We start from the raw sequence: 15,722 nt of genomic DNA, 5'->3' as shown, positions 1-15,722 counted from the left end.
TATTACGCCAGTGGAGCTGTACAGAGTCATTTCTTTTTCTTTCTTTTTTTGGGGGGATGTCTTTTTTTTATGTTTTAAAATAAGTCCCCATCTACTTCAGTTGTTTAGGAGAATGCTGCAACGCTATTTAGCTGTTAAGCTCCAGAAATGTTTCGTGGACTATGAAACTTCACCTGACTTTCCATCGGCATGGGGGTGAGGAGATAATGACTGAATTACCATTTTTAGGTGAACTTTACTTTAAGAGCACCATGGCCAACACCATTAAATATTTATGCAAGTCAGCTTTTCTGTAGTGTAAACAAGCGATAGTGTGGCATAGAAATAAAGAAATGAATAAACATAGATGGGGTAGATTGATTTTATACATTATATGCATGTATACATGTACGTATATCTACATTATATGCAGCATGCAGGATTTATGTTAACAGATTATGTACAGCGAGCAGACTATTTATTGACAGCGACAGTGCTAGACTGTAAAACAAAGTGTTGTATAATAGTTTCCCTTGTCAGTGAATTATCATCTTCAGTATTAGCATCACCACCATGGCCTCACCTCTTTGTGTGTGAGTGTGAGAGTCTGCTGTGTCAACAGCAGAGCAAGCCTGCAGAGTTAAACAGTAACTCAGAGGCTCCAACCTGCTTTCAAATATTGATTATGTTTTTTAATTTGTTTCTGCTGGAGAGCTTCTATGAGTCATACCTCCCCCCTTCTCCTCATTCTGTATTCTGTCTTTTCACTTATTCCCCCTCACTGTCGTCTCTGCTCTTCTCAACTTTAGACACACACCCCACATGTTATCCCATGCAGCTGTAAAAACCTACATACATTGGTTGTGATGAATTGACTGCATCTGGAGGGAAATGCAACAACGTAGCAATAATTTATCTCCTGTTTCACAAGTCTTTGGCAGCTTCCACTCTCCTCCAGTAATGGCGGCTTGCCTTTGACAGGTTTAATAAAAGTCATACTTAACAGTTGACAGTGAGCTACTAATTAGAGCAGTGAACTAACAGGCGCATCAGCTGTAATGATGCAAAATGCCTGAAAAAGAAAACTGCTTTGTCATTTGTTCTCACATTTTTCTTTCACCGAGCTGTTGGAAATGTCAGTAGGTAAGAGGAAAGCCTTGAAATCCCAGTAGGTGGTTTTTTACTTAACATCACTAACAGCAAAGAGTTTTAAAAGCCAGAAATCTTCGCACTTGGTGAAGTACTGGTTGAGTCACCGCTAATGATGAACAATCCCTTCGACCCTCAAAGTCGTTTTTTAACATGGATCTTTAAAATGGCGACGTACGCTCACATTGAGTTTTTATAATTCATTATTCGCTCTCCGCAGGCCCTGGTGACCCAGATGTCGTGTCCCGCGGTGACCAACCCCTCTGCGCTGACCGCCGAGGAATATTTCAACCCCGGCTCGTCACCAACTCAGAGGGACATCGGCCACCCGTGCCAGCTCACCACCAAGACCCAGAGGTGAAACAGACTGACAGGAGAACAGACAGGCAGCCATGCATCCAGTGAAGTCGCCCTCCAAACTCACCGCCAAGTGCCAGAGCTGACAAACTGATGGACAGAGAATAGACAGGCACACACACACGGGCACACACACACACACACACACACACACATACACACACTCTTACCCACATGCTGGCAGAGTCAAAATCAGCCATCCATGACAGCTGACCACCAAGATCCTGAGGTGGAACATGGACAAGTAATAGTGGGGGAAACACATACACATGCATACACACACACACGCACGCACACACACACACACACACACACACACACACACACACACACACACACACACACACACACACACACACATATATTCACACACTTGAGATTCCTGCAAAGCTGGCGGAGAGTTATTATACAGACTGCTGACAGATCATCTGTACTTGACTATTATACCGCATGAAACGTAAGAAAAAATGAAGTGTAGGAGCCCCGTAGTGTCTCTCAAGATCAACCGAAGCTTTTGCTGATACTGGTTTCTAGAAGGGTGCTGCAGGGATGACTTTTATAGGCTACCCTGGAAGTTAGCATCGCCACTGGTTCCCTTAACAAAAAGCCTATTTGATTTTTAAATGGATTTGAATTTGAATTGAATTGTAGAATATGTAAGAATTGGCCACCAGGCTGGGCGCTCGAAGTACTGGGGGAGCGTTAGTGTTGTTTAATATGGGGAAATCATCTCTTGAGCTACCAAACCTGGTAGGGGGTAGCTGGTTAGCATGCTAACCTCATGAGGTATCATTTTCATCACAATACATAGACATCTTCAATAAAACATCCAAACTGCTATTTCTTCACATTCTGTTGATAATAACGTTTTGACCAAAATTCTTACATACTGCAGCTTTAAGCATTTTGTTCAGCAAGATAATCTTCACAGATAAACACAGCTTGACATGACGTAAAAAGCTAACATTAGGTTATAAACAAACTACATCGCAGTCACATGACTTCATTGTCACCACCACTAAGTGTCCTACTACACCGTACGACACACACTTTACCATACATTGATCAACCTACCAGTAAAGCTCGAGTTAGAATAGCTTACAAGCAACGCCAGCCTGTAAAGACGGAGTAGATGAGCAGATGAGTCTCAGTGTTCGGCCTGATGGCTTTTAATGTCCCCGACATCCTCTGTAGTCTCATTAGCCACTTGTTTGCAACCACCTTTTTTTTTTTTTTAAGACACGCAAACGCTTTATAATTCAGGTGTGGGCTGTTTACTGCCGTATTTTATGTTGGAGAAGAAATCATGAAAATCTCTCAAGCTTGTGTTAACCACAGACCTCATTTCAGGCATCTAACCAAAAAGCCATTCAAAAAAAACCCCTTAATTAATATCAAGATGAGGGAATCGGATGTGCAATAACTAACTGCCTCTGTCAACCACCTGCCAACCGGCCGTCCATCTTCTGTCCTGTATTCCTCTAACAGGCTCTTCGCTGAGTTTTATTGTCTTGTGGCACTTAATAAAAACTGACAGGACGTCATGAGGACGAAGCATTTCAGTGAAGTTTCAGAGCTGCCTCTCGATGCTGTGTTCATTATCGGACAATTTAAATTTTCAGCATTGATTGGCCTCAATTTGAACACGACTCAGCAGCTTGTGGTCAGACAGTGTTAGCTGATGTAATCGATGTCTTTGTGTACCGCTGGCAACACGACAAATTAATTCAACAAAGACCTAAATGGCTTCAATTATACTTTAGTAAGACTTCTATTTGGTAATATTCATTAAACAACTTCTGTGTGTGCGTTTCTGTTTCCAGGTTTAAAGCTAAGCTGTGGTTGTGTGAGTCCCACCCCCTGTCCCTGGCAGAACAAGTGGTGCCTATCATCGATCTCATGGCGATCTCGAACGCCCTGTTCGCTAAACTGCGTGACTTCATCACTCTGCGCTTGCCGCCTGGCTTCCCCATCAAGATCGGTGAGAGCTGGGAGAGTGAGATTGATGGAGGGAGGGAGGTTAAAGTGACGGCTGGTTAAATAAAGGGGATGATTGGAGAATGAAAAGTGAGTAAACAGATGCAGAGACGGGTGGAGAGAAGCGAAGACACAGGGATGAAGAAGAAAAAGGGATTGATATGAGGACACACATGGTTAACTGGATGATGAGACTGATGCAGAGCCACGAGAAGTTAACTGATAGCTTAATAATCACAATACAAAATGGCATCTTCCCTCCCTGCAGAGATCCCTCTCTACCACATCCTGAACGCCAGGATCACCTTCAGCAACCTGAACGGCTGCGAGGAGGGGACGGGCGTCCGTACCGACAACGAAGTGGCGGTGGAGGGGGAGGGACAGAGGGACGCCCCGAGGACTGACACCCCGTCTCCGGGCAGTGACTCCTCCAGTGTCTCCAGCTCCAGCTCCACCAGTGAGAACACACTCCCATACATTGTTTTCTACTTTATTACAGCGGCGGCTTTTCTTACATCTCCCTCTTCAGCCGAGAAGGGCTTTGTGAACATTTACTGCAGAACCAGGCCCATAGTTCACTCCACAGACAGAGTTTAGAGTTGCTTGATAGAGTTATGCGCAGTATTTATCACCGATGTCGGATGGAAGGTTGTGTTCTTTGTGTTGAGTGTGAGATTATGGCCCACTTTCATCATCCTAACACTTGATCAGGATCCCAACAGGCACGCTTAAATCTGCAGCCATGCGGAAGGGAGATATAATTTATCGTGTGACCGCTCAGAAGGAACCACTCTGGAAAGCCTTGATTCTATCTCGCAGAAATCCGTTGAGTTATAGTCCTGTGAAAACACGCACAGTTGAGTAGTTTAGAATATTTGGCAACAATAATATGCCGGGGAAATTGCCTGATACAGCTTGTTTTTATCTGGATTTCACTTCTTTTCACTCAGCAGTCACTCTTCTTCTGTTTTTTCCTCACCTGTTCTTCTCCTTTAGTCCGGTACGATCTCCTACTCTGTTAGGTAACACTCCTTCCCGTCTCTTGCCCTTTACCTTTCCCCCCCCCGTGTGCTGCAGTGTCGTGCCGAGTCGGAGACATTCCCCCGTGTGTGTTTGAGGCCCCGCCTGGATACACCATGCTAGGAGGCAAGCAGAGAGACAGCATGAGGGAGGAGGAGGAGGACCTGCTGCAGTTCGCCATACAGCAGAGTCTGCTGGAGGCCGGCTCCGAATATGATCAGGTGGGCGGACTGTGACGCTCCTGACTGATGATCTTCTGTTCTGACATGAAGGAAACACCAGTCAGACATCTTTAAACTAGGACTTGTTGAAGTGACTGTTATGTCCCGTCCCCGAGGTTATTGCCACATCTGTCGGGCCCTCAATCCTCACATGGCACATACGCAGTTCACAGTGATAATAATAACTTTTGCAATAATGATTTCAGACAGAGGTTTGGAGCTGCTGTTCATTAATGTTTCCAGCTGAAATGACAACTTTTGCTGGAAGCTCAGTCAGATATAGCCAGCAGGCTAATCAGCCTGACGATCACTGCTCAGGGGAGGAGCTTAAGTAATGGCCATCTCATCTCACTTTTGATTGTGTAGATAATTTGGCTCTCACACTTGTGCACACAGTAAATATGAACATCCAGTAGCCCACGACAGGGACACGGATTGCAAAAGCTTTGCCTGAAGTTTTTTAAGAGTCACACGTTGCCGTATAAACCGAGATGCACCGTACTCCCTCTATGAAATACCCAGAGCAAATTACAGCAGTAAATTCACCAATAAGTCAAGCAGGACCAGACAAATAGACATACTGAAGTAGGAAAAAAGCAACCAGTTTCGAAATAAAAAACAATCAATACTGAAGTAAAATCAATAAGTAGAATAAATTGCCTGTAAAGTGTGCCGCCCAGGCCCATTACATTCAACACTGCCTCAGGATAGGTGCTGTTTTGAAATCCTACAGATCCAGGTCCTGATAGTCCTTGGCCTTCTTCCAGAGCTACAGAGAGAGAGGTATAAATAGGCTCGGTCAGAAAGGTCAGAGAACATCCTCAGAGTTTTCTCAGCTTGGATACAGGAAGGTAGTGTAGAGGAGACGGAGGCAAGGCTGCAGCTGAGGATTTGTGCTGTAGTCTGTACAACCATCCTCAGCAGCCTGCTGTCTTCAGCTGGTGTACCGCTGCTTCAAACAGCGATGAAAGAGGTGATGACACTTTTAATTACAGCTCTAACTCGGACGCAGGGGCAGGTGTTGAAGGGCCGTAGTGCTGACACTACATGTTGTACAGCGTTTACTACTGTACAACTCGAGCTTACATTGCAGCCTGCCATCTTCTGAAACACCGTATGGTTGTAATGTCCAGCTGTTCATTCACAGTTTCCTTTATTTTTACTTTACTTTACAATGTGAAACTTGCAGTGTCATGAAACTTTTATTGAAGTTGAATCCTGGGAGGATCACGTTTCGTTTTCTGTCCTTACTGTGAGGTAACGTGGGCAGGGACTGTCACACCGAATTACTCGCATAAGCTACGTACGTTGTCACGAAATCAGACCTGCTGGCTTATAATGAGGAGAGACTCTTGATGGTGTGAACATCCAACCTCAGTCTGGTGCAGTACAAAATTAGCATACAAAGGAAACAGCGAGGTAGTCAGCGCAGTGAGTATTTCAAGCTCCCCAAAAATGTAATGACGCCACATTTTGTCCTAGAAGGTCTGTTTTATAATAGATGTAAGATTCAGAAATATTCACTTTCATGTGACTGATCTCAACTAAACTTCAAGTCTCTCTCACTTGATTTTATAGTATACTGAAATGAAACGAGGGACCGGATAGAAGCCAGGAACAGAGCAGGATTACCCTGCAATGGTGAAAGAATATTTAATATTGACGTAGTTTACTGAGCGCTAATTTGTAGCGAAAGGATTTGTGTGTATTTTTGCTGGTCTTTTATTGCCTTTTTTTAATATAAAGTTGACTTAAAGCACACATGAATACCAATGACCTTTACTGTCCTGTGCCTGTGCAAATGGCAATAAATCAATAGTTCTAAATTTAAATGTGTTAATACTAGATTATAAAGCAGCGCCTCTGGAGCAAATAAAAAAATGCAGGAACCACCGAAAGACCGTTTTTAATTGTTTAACAAACAAATGTATAATTAATTAAATTACAACAAAGTAATAGCCACACAACAACCTGCTTGCAATCCAGCCTTGGGTCGAAAATACATCTAGAAACATGGAAAGAACAGCGTACATAATTTGTTGTGAAATCATTCAAAACCATGGACCCTACGATGACTTTAAATGTTCTGTATGAAAGTCATTTTTCAGTACAAATCACTGACTGTATTAAATATGGACGGAGCTCCCAAGTCTGCAAAGTGAAGCCAATTCAGAAGTGCCATGAATCTACATCTTTCTAAGGGCTTGCAGGGGGCAACTCTACTCTCTATGTAAGCTTATGAGACAGTGATCCTACTTCTCACTTGATTTATTACCTCAGTAAACAGTTTCCAAATAAGTTTACAGTCTTGATCTCTAGTTCCAAGTCTTCTTTAACACAACATGATGTTCATTTTGTAAAATATGGCCCCATTGAGAGTAAAAATAGACAATAAAGCATGGTATGCTTTTGGGCGGGGCTACCTTCTCAGTCAGATCCAATCAGGATTTCCTCCCCAGCTTTCAAAAAACCAAGATGGTAGCTGCCGTTATGCTAACTCAAGGCTTCAAAAGTCCACAGACCAGTGGGAGACGTCACGGTGGCTTTACACTTGGGACAGAAGTTATGATGGGCTTTAATCGTGCTGCGACAGAGTGCGATTGTTAATTTGTACCACAAGCTTATCAATATTAATGGCAGTTTCAGTAGTGGTATTAATATTGGGTGTGTGTAGTAAAGAAGCAGGGCCAGGAACAATCTGGTTTACATTCAGTCAGTTCATAATTCACAATCAAGCCAGCTGGCTGTCTCTGTGCTGCCTGAGAGGTACTTAAACATACATTAACAGGAAAAGGCCTGCAGGGAGGATGGTGTTGTTTTACATGCTCCACCATCTGTTTATCTGTGATGTTTCTGTCTACTCACTTCCTGCGCTGGCTCTCTGACTTCCCGTGCGGCCCTCCTCTTTGTGTCTAGGTGACCATCTGGGAGGCGCTGACCAATAGCAAGCCAGGAACACACCCCCTGCCCAGTGACCCCAGTCGTCTGGAGAGGTCAGTCTCTTTTTCTTTCATCCCATTCAGCCAGGAGCTGCAGATAAAGTCGGATAAAGGCTCCAGTTGTTAAAAAATGAATGGGACTTTTATCTTCAAAAGTGCTGAAATCCTGAAGAAAACATAAATCTCCATGACTGTCAAGACAGAGGCGATATTTCCGGCCGGTCCTTCACCCTTATTGTCCCAGACTTCCTCCCTCTTCTGTTATGTATTGTTATTCTTCAGTGTCTTCCACTTTTCCATTGTGTATTTTCCATCCTGCAGATCTTTCCCTCCATCCCTGACTCACATCCTGTATTCCTGTCCTCCCCTACTTATCCATCCTGCTATTCTCTTCTCATCGCTTGTCTGCTGTGCGTGTGTGTCTATAGAGAGCGTGCAGGGACTGAAGGATAAGAGAGTTTCCTGCTTTCACAGTCGACGGTACCGCTGTTGACTTTAGCCTGTTATCTTTAGACAATATTTTCTCTTTGAGTCTTTGAGTCTTCCACTATTTGTAGATGAGTGGATGGATACAGAGACAGACAGACCTGTCTGACACAATCTTTCTGTTGCAGTATTTACTTACAGTCATGTCATAAAGTTAGAGGAAGCTGGGTGTTGACAACATTGTTGTAGTCCATGAAAAACAGAACCCGAAAGTTTTTGTGGTGTCCTGTTTTGTAGAAACTTTTCAAAATATATTTTTTAAAAGGTTTTGAAAGTTTGTTGAGGTTAAGGTTGAGTTATTTTAAACTTTCCGCTGTGTGACAAGAATTAAATAAAAACCCAGGAGGACTAAGATGAACTTGAGAAGAAAACACAAATGAAACCATAATGGAAAAGATGGTAACACGTCTAACAAGGCTCTCTTTATTGTGGGTGTGTACGTTGTTTGTACATTTATGTCAGTTTTTCCCATAATGAAACAGTTAAGTGTTCTCATTTTCATATAAATGATCAACTTTTACCAATTTTCCTTCTGAAATATTTCCCTTCACTCTCTAAACCGACAATGGAACAGTGTTTTGATTTCACCGATCATTTTCAACTAAATGTTGATTGCACAATGTAATGGCTATGAAATAATGAGACCATCTGCTTTTAGATTGGTTCCCTACAAACTTCGCTTCCACTATGCAATTTTGTCTGCACGAAATCTCTCCGGAAAATGAAAATTGAATGATGGTCCAGTCCAGCTGGTAGCCTGAATGTATAATCTCACATTTTGCTCTGGGTTGCTGGTAGCTGCTACTCTAAAGGAAAATGGAAAGTGTTCCAGTTGTCTTTGCGACAGCGGAGTCAACAATAATACCACACGGAAACAATGTCACATATCTGTTTCTCTCTCATATAGTTACCGTAATGTATTTTATGATTGCATTTGGGTCTAATGTAAGAATTTTGGTTGAAAACATTCAAAACCGAATGTGAAGGAATAATGTCTAGCTTGCTAACAAGCCAACCCTGGTCTGTACCGGTCTGAAGCTCCTGTGCTAGCAGTACAAGCACCAACATTTCCCCGGTGTTCATAGCTCCCAGTCCTGACCGTTAGCTGCACTGCTAACTGAGCTAACTAGCTAACAGCAGCTGCATTTGGCAGAAGTGGGCAGTTACTCTGGTCATATGCCGCCAACTGTTTGTTTTTGAGTATGAATTCAACAGGTGGCCAATTCTTAGGTATCAGTTTGGAGGATTAACCATTATTTCAAAGTAAAAGGAACATAAATATAATAGGAACTTAATTAGAAAATTGTCTAATGGAAATTGCCAAACCCCTGTAACCTTACACCCTTACTCTTCCTCACCCCAGGACCCCCCAGCACAAGCCCCGCCCGCCCTCCAGCCTCTGCTCCACCCCCTCCAAGAAGAAGCCCACCAACTGCAGCTACAACGAGCAGCTGCGCATCGCCATGGAGATCTCAGCCCGGGAGCAGGAAGAGGCGGAGCTGCGGCGGCGGCAGGAGGAGGAGGAGCTACAGCGCATCATCCAGCTGTCACTCATGGAGAAATGAGAGCTGAGTGGCCCAGCAGGGCGTCTGAAGGGAGGGGTCTGGACCGAGGACACGTGGGAGAAAAGGGACAGCACAGGGCGACTCTATAACTACAAGCACACTCTGCAGGTGGCTGGAAATCATAAATGTATCCTAGTGGTGTCATACGATCAAATCGCCTTCCTCCTTTCTCTCCCATCGCCTCAGTCAGACCTTTCCCATGAAGCCATACGGTGATGCGGCTGAAGAGGGTCGTCAGATTCCTCTTTCTAGTGCCACACGGTACTTTTCTTGACCAGTGCCAGTTTACAACCAACAATACATCCAATACAACAAGTTCAGAGAAATGCCTCCTTGGATGAAAGATTTTCGAATGTGTGTAGGTGTGTGCGACGTGTGTGTGTGTGTGTGTGTGTGTGTGTGTGTGTGCGTGTGTGTGTGTGTGTGTGTGTGTGTGTGTGTGTGTGTGTGTGTGCGCGTGCGTGTGTCTGTTTCAAAACCAGCTCTCCACACAGGGGTCAACAGATCAGCTTCTGTCCTGAAAACGTAGTGTGTTAGGCCATCTCTCTGCTCCAGCACTAACACACACGCTCACTGAGTCCTTTTGCCTCTGAGTCGTGTGGCTTTCAGTCTTAACTGTGATTTCAAAAAAAAAAAAAAACATCTTGTGGCGAAAGGAGCAGTGACAAACCAGGACCAGCAGCGCAGAGAATACCCTCTTGGTCAAGTTGAGTTGAATGTCGACAAACCATCTGACTTCCTCGGTTTTTAATGAAAACAAATTAAAAAATAACAACAAAAAAAAAGCGGACTGGTACTTATGATTTGATTTGCACAAAATCCAGACGTACTGTACTTAGCTTGTGGGTGGATCACATATATGACTGTTAATGGATGTAGGTGACGCGTTTGAGCACAAACTACACTCAGGCTGCTTTTAGCCTGATGTTAGACTGCAGGAGCACAGATGTGATGAAGACGTGATGAAGATGTAGTGTACTTACTAACCTGTATGTGACTGTGAACGAATTTGAGCGCGACACAAAGAATAAAGGGACATGATAGTGGTTTTGTGAGTGGATTGTGGAATAGAAACGTTACTAAAAAGAGATTTCTTGTATATTTGCATCCCCTCACCTTACATGAGCGGATGATTTCTGTATTTCTATGTAGTCACGGTACAGTATGTGTACAATATTTCAGCATGGCCTGCACCCGTGTGAGGTTCATTTTGTCCGACTTGAGTCCAGCCCGGAGACCTGCAATATCAGAGCGCGCTCTCTGAGGGATGATGTACCCTGGAAGAAACACCGCAGAGGCTATTGACAGCAATTTTAGGCTTTATCGCACCCCGAATAGCAACTTGGTTGTACAACGCAACATGCTGAACACAAAAGCTAATCTAAAAATGGGGGAGCATTCAGTTATTGGATTGGAAAGATGGTTCAATAGCTGACCCTCATAATTGTATGTAACTTCATATTGCAGGGCTCAAGGCAAGCCAAACACTGAGAAACATGTTTTGTTGCAAGAAGCAAAGACGGTTTCGGGACAGCTTGTTTTATTTCCCTTTTCTTTCTTTTTAGTATTTCTTTGAAAGAAATGTAAAACTTTCACACTCTGATATTAGCACAAACCGAGGAGAGCCACCTCTGTCTCCTCTCCAGTTCATAGTTTCAAGCTTGCCTGGTTGATAAGAAAAAAAATATTCATTTTTTTACTTTTTAAAAAATGTTGCAGAAAAGAGATGCAGCAAGATGTTTTCATGGTGTACGCTGGGATGACGATTCAAATAAAGAAACATCTTTTGGAGCAGCAATGCATGAGTGGGTTTTATTTCTCAATCTGTTTTTTCAAATTACAGCTTTCACATGCGTTAATAAATCCCTTGACCCCTCACTGAGTTACACCTGCAGCTTTTCCGCTGTAAGTTAAGTTCTCCGGCCGTCTCCAGGGAACGACGGTGACAAAAGCAATTAATTTCTCACGAGATAGGCAGAGCTGCAGCAGCGTCACTCGGCGCCGAGCGAGAGCTGATCTGTTTTTAGCAGCTTCCACCTCCATCATCCTCCCTGTGACACGGATTCCCAGCGCCTCAGCCGGATCCAAGGGGCTTTTTGCCTGTAGTTATTTTAGGCTTGACAGGGAGGAAAGGGACAGCTTAAAGACTCTAAACCCTTCAAGAAATACCACCCAGGCTGCTCTCTGCGCTTTGGTGATGGGTTGGAGGGAAAGGGAACGTTTGAAAATGAAAACATTTTCCAAGTGAATCAGCAGCCACAACTTCTCCACTGCCCTGACTCAGCCTGACATCAGGACTACGGGCTGCAGGCGGGTGTGAAGTGAATTTGTAAAGAGCCTACAGACACAAAAGAAGGTGTGTGCGTGTCTGTCAGAGACGCTGAGCATCAGTATGCAAAGAGGAAAGATGCCAATCACAGCCGAGGAGACGAACACTCGCTGTAACCCTCCCTCTTCTGCTCCACTGGTTTTATTCCTCACTATTTCACTGTTCATGACAGTTCAATTTGGAACACACACTGTATAATAAAAAAAAAAAGCCTTTCTTTAACCCATCTGCTCTGTCTACTGAAGTGGATTTAATTGGTGAAATCATCAAGGGATCTTGGCTTTCCTCTTGATTCACTCAGACCAGCATAGCCTTTACACTCAAACACAGGAAAGAGAAAATTGAAAATGCTCGTGTGTTTGATGTCTTTTTATTGCCTGATTTTTTTATTTTTTTTTTTCCCCGTCTGGTGAAGTCCTTTAATGTCATTCTTTGCCGGTCAGAGCTGCTATCTAATCTGTGCATGTGTGTGTGTGCGTCTCAGCAGGGGCCCCGGTGGCCTACATCTCAGTATTTAATTACCCACATGAAACAGTAGGTAAAATGTCAGCCTGAAATAAGCTGCACACAGCACTGATGGAGATCGTTTCCCCCGAGGAGACAGGGTTGACTTGATCAAGGGAACAGAGACTTGCGGTTAAAAATGACAGAAAGTATTTCCATCAATAATAATAACACTGAGCTTGACTTTTACCCATTAAAATGTCAGATTTGGAGGTGTGGTTGGTTATCTTTCGCCACATTTTACATTCTGTCCCACCTTCACTAGTGCCTGTCATGTTTGAACTGTTGCTCTCTGACTGACCAGCAGATGGCAGTAAACTCAATGATTAATTTGGTAAGATTTTGGCATCTGCGTTCATAATCACCTTGTTTCTTCCCAAGTGGGTGTGTGTGTGTGTGTGTGTGTGTGTCAGAGATGATGAATAACCGAACCCAAAAAAATAATTAACATAGTAACTGCAGTCAAAACAAACTCACCATATTTATTTACTGCTAAAGCACTGAATAAAAAAAATACAAGGTATCAGCTTTGCCCTGGTTTAATTAAAAATCCGAATAAAGACATGTCTGTCCACTTTGAACACAAAAACACGCATACAGAGACCGGTCGACTGAGATCAGTGCAAAAGAATCCTCCCCGGGGTAAGAAACAAATAAAAGAAAATAAATCTAAATAGTAAAGTGCATGTTTGGAGAAAATAGCCCCTCTCGTAGTTTTAGAAACTCTAAACAGGCAACGAGGGTCAAACACTGAAAACAAACGCCTCTTAAAAAAAGTCTGACTTTGGACATTCATATTTCATTAGTGTACATACAAACCTGAACTCCAGTTGAAACAACACATCCAGTGGTTTACATGCTAACATATGATCACCATTCAATTCTTACACACTATGCATACATCGGATGTTACACAAGGTCTACGGTTTACTTGCTACACATTCACACACATCATGCAGCCTCTCACACACATCTGCGCAGCTCCAGTCATGTTCATTTCCAGTCCGTTGCACTGAGGTTACATGGTATTGTATAGCACAGTGACAGCTCGCTGCTTCTTCTCGGCTTTGCGAGAACGCCTCGATGAGTGTCCCCTCCCCTGCTGACGTGCTGCGGTGGCCGCGCCACTCCCGCCGCCGTCCGGCTCCTCCCTCTCGCCCGCGTCATCTCTTGGACGACAGTGAGGGATGGAGGAGAGGCAGAGGGACGGAGACGAGGACGACTCGTTCACACGGCCGCCCAAACCTGTCTTTCTGACGCGAGTGTTTTGAGACAAAACTTTCTGCTTCTTCCAGGTGTCATCGTGGTGAGACAGGGATGTGGGGAAAGAGTCCTGGGAGTGTGATGATATCGTCCTGGTGTGCGGCCTCAGGTCCAAGTCGCTGAGGTCGTTGGCTGACAGCTCCAGGCAGTCCAGCTTAGCCAAAGAGGCCGACCTCTTCATGAGAGAAGGGGGGGTGAGGCCCGCCTGGCGGATTCGAGCCTCCAGCTCCATGGCTCTGTGCCATCCTGCAGACTCCGCAAAACTCTTCCCCTCTTGTCTCTCTCTGAGCCTCTGCCCTACTTCCATGCCTGAAGGGGTCTGTTCAGAACTGGCCCCTTTACAAGGCCCCGGCTCTGTGTCCATAACGTCTTTCAGCCCCTGAGGCTGCCCTAGTTCCTGGTCTTGGCTGTCTGTCGTCTCCAGGCTGACGCCCTCATGGAGGAAAGCCTGCAGTTCTCTTAATGTCTGCTGAATCCTCTCCAGCTCCTGGCTGCCGCGAGCCAGCCTGCTCTGGGCCTCACAGTCAGGGCCACAGCCCCCGTGCCCTCCTGGGGAACTGGACTCCAGCATCTCATCAGTGTCTGACTCCTGCACTGTCACCCCATCCACAGTCACTTGGTTTGAGCAGGCCTGAGGCAGGGTCTGACACTGCTGGTTTTGGCTATGGAGCTGAATCTGTCTTTGGGACTGGGCTGAGGTATCTAGAGATGATTCTTCTAACTGACTAGTAGAGGCCAGTGATGATGTCAGCATATGGCTATCAATGGTAGGTATAGCACCAGAGACTGGGCTGATATCTGAGTCAGGGGAGCATGAAGGGTCTGGGAGGTTGTCTGTGCCTGAGGAGGTGAGTCTGTGAAGCTCTGTTTGTGACCCTGTATGCTTCTCCCCATCTTTGGACTCAGCACATACAGCCGCGGTCTCTCCCTGAGTGATACTTTGTTCTGTGGAGTTCTGAGGGAAGGGAGTGGGAGGATGTTCGGGGGTCAGGGGACACGGGGACAGTCTGACAGGAGGGTGTTCAGCGCTGGGGGAATGCAGCGGAGATCGCTGACACACAGCCAACTCCATCTCCTGCCGCAGCTTCTGCTCTAGCTGCTTGGTGGCTCGGCGCACCGAGCCCGCCGGCAAATCGCACGGCAGCATGGAGGGCGACTGCGGGTGTGAAGGTGGGGTTAAAGACCCGTGAGAAGCTTCGGAAGTCTCTGCCTCCATCGGATGTTCTGGTCGGGTGAGCTGAGGGCTGTGGGAAGATGGAGGGAGCGACGCAGAGGAGGGAGTGGAAAGGCAGGAGGCAGGGTGGCATATGGCTTCAATCTCTGTGACAATATGGCGGACTGAAACTCCGTTGTCATGGTGAGGGTGATTACTGTCTTCAGGCTGCGGAGATGAAAAGAGAGACATAATATTAGTTATAGTCTTGTGTCATTTCTGTATTGTGAGCATATGTATGAGACAGAGAAAGTCTTCCCTTTACTGTGAGTAATGATTTGAATGGATACCTTTTTTTTTTACTCAACATAAAAAACACTGCTTTAATCAACAAACACAAAAGTGAAAAATGTGCCAATATTATCTCGACTATTCTCTCATCATCCAGCAGGTGTCACTATGATTAATACAGATTCAGTGTGGAGGCTTACTGGCTCAGTTTATTTACTACCTTGTAGTCCTTACAGAAAATATACTGGTAAACTCAATGTGCTGTACAGTAAAACACATAAATACTCAACAAAATAAATGTACATGTCAGCCACCCATAAGATGCACACACACATGCCTATCACGCCTAAGTGCAATATCCAAATCGCAAAAATGTGGGAAACAAAACAGCGTTTGAATGAAACACTGTGGTGCTGCAGATTGGCCTTGGCCTACAGATCTTGTTCTCCAGGTGTAAGAAAAACGTCTTTCTTTTGTACAGACCTCAAC

General features: G+C 44.7%; 2 protein-coding genes across 3 annotated transcripts in view; one reads left to right on the top strand and one right to left on the bottom strand.

Moving 5' to 3' along the window:
- The window catches only part of ankrd13b (ankyrin repeat domain 13B), a 47,504-nt gene extending 36,020 nt beyond the window's left edge, over positions 1 to 11,484 (top strand). The window contains exons 10-15 of the mRNA XM_084351675.1: positions 1,349 to 1,485; positions 3,309 to 3,466; positions 3,731 to 3,919; positions 4,540 to 4,703; positions 7,620 to 7,696; positions 9,492 to 11,484. Coding sequence (XP_084207801.1) covers positions 1,349 to 1,485; positions 3,309 to 3,466; positions 3,731 to 3,919; positions 4,540 to 4,703; positions 7,620 to 7,696; positions 9,492 to 9,693 — 927 coding nt within the window. The 3' untranslated portion in view covers positions 9,694 to 11,484. The remainder of the gene's footprint in view (positions 1 to 1,348; positions 1,486 to 3,308; positions 3,467 to 3,730; positions 3,920 to 4,539; positions 4,704 to 7,619; positions 7,697 to 9,491) is intronic.
- A 1,499-nt stretch (positions 11,485 to 12,983) lies between these two features.
- Positions 12,984 to 15,722, bottom strand: part of ssh2a (slingshot protein phosphatase 2a) — a 30,410-nt gene continuing 27,671 nt past the window's right edge. For both annotated transcript variants that reach the window (XM_084352164.1, XM_084352163.1), the window contains one exon: positions 12,984 to 15,170. In XM_084352164.1, coding sequence (XP_084208290.1) covers positions 13,545 to 15,170 — 1,626 coding nt within the window. In that variant the 3' untranslated portion in view covers positions 12,984 to 13,544. The remainder of the gene's footprint in view (positions 15,171 to 15,722) is intronic.

Source organism: Pagrus pagrus, assembly GCF_965226575.1.
Source record: "Pagrus pagrus genome assembly, chromosome: 4".
NCBI classification, from domain to species: Eukaryota; Metazoa; Chordata; class Actinopteri; order Spariformes; family Sparidae; genus Pagrus; species Pagrus pagrus.
Note: the sequence above shows the minus strand (reverse complement) of the source record. Positions and strands in the feature narration are given on the sequence as shown.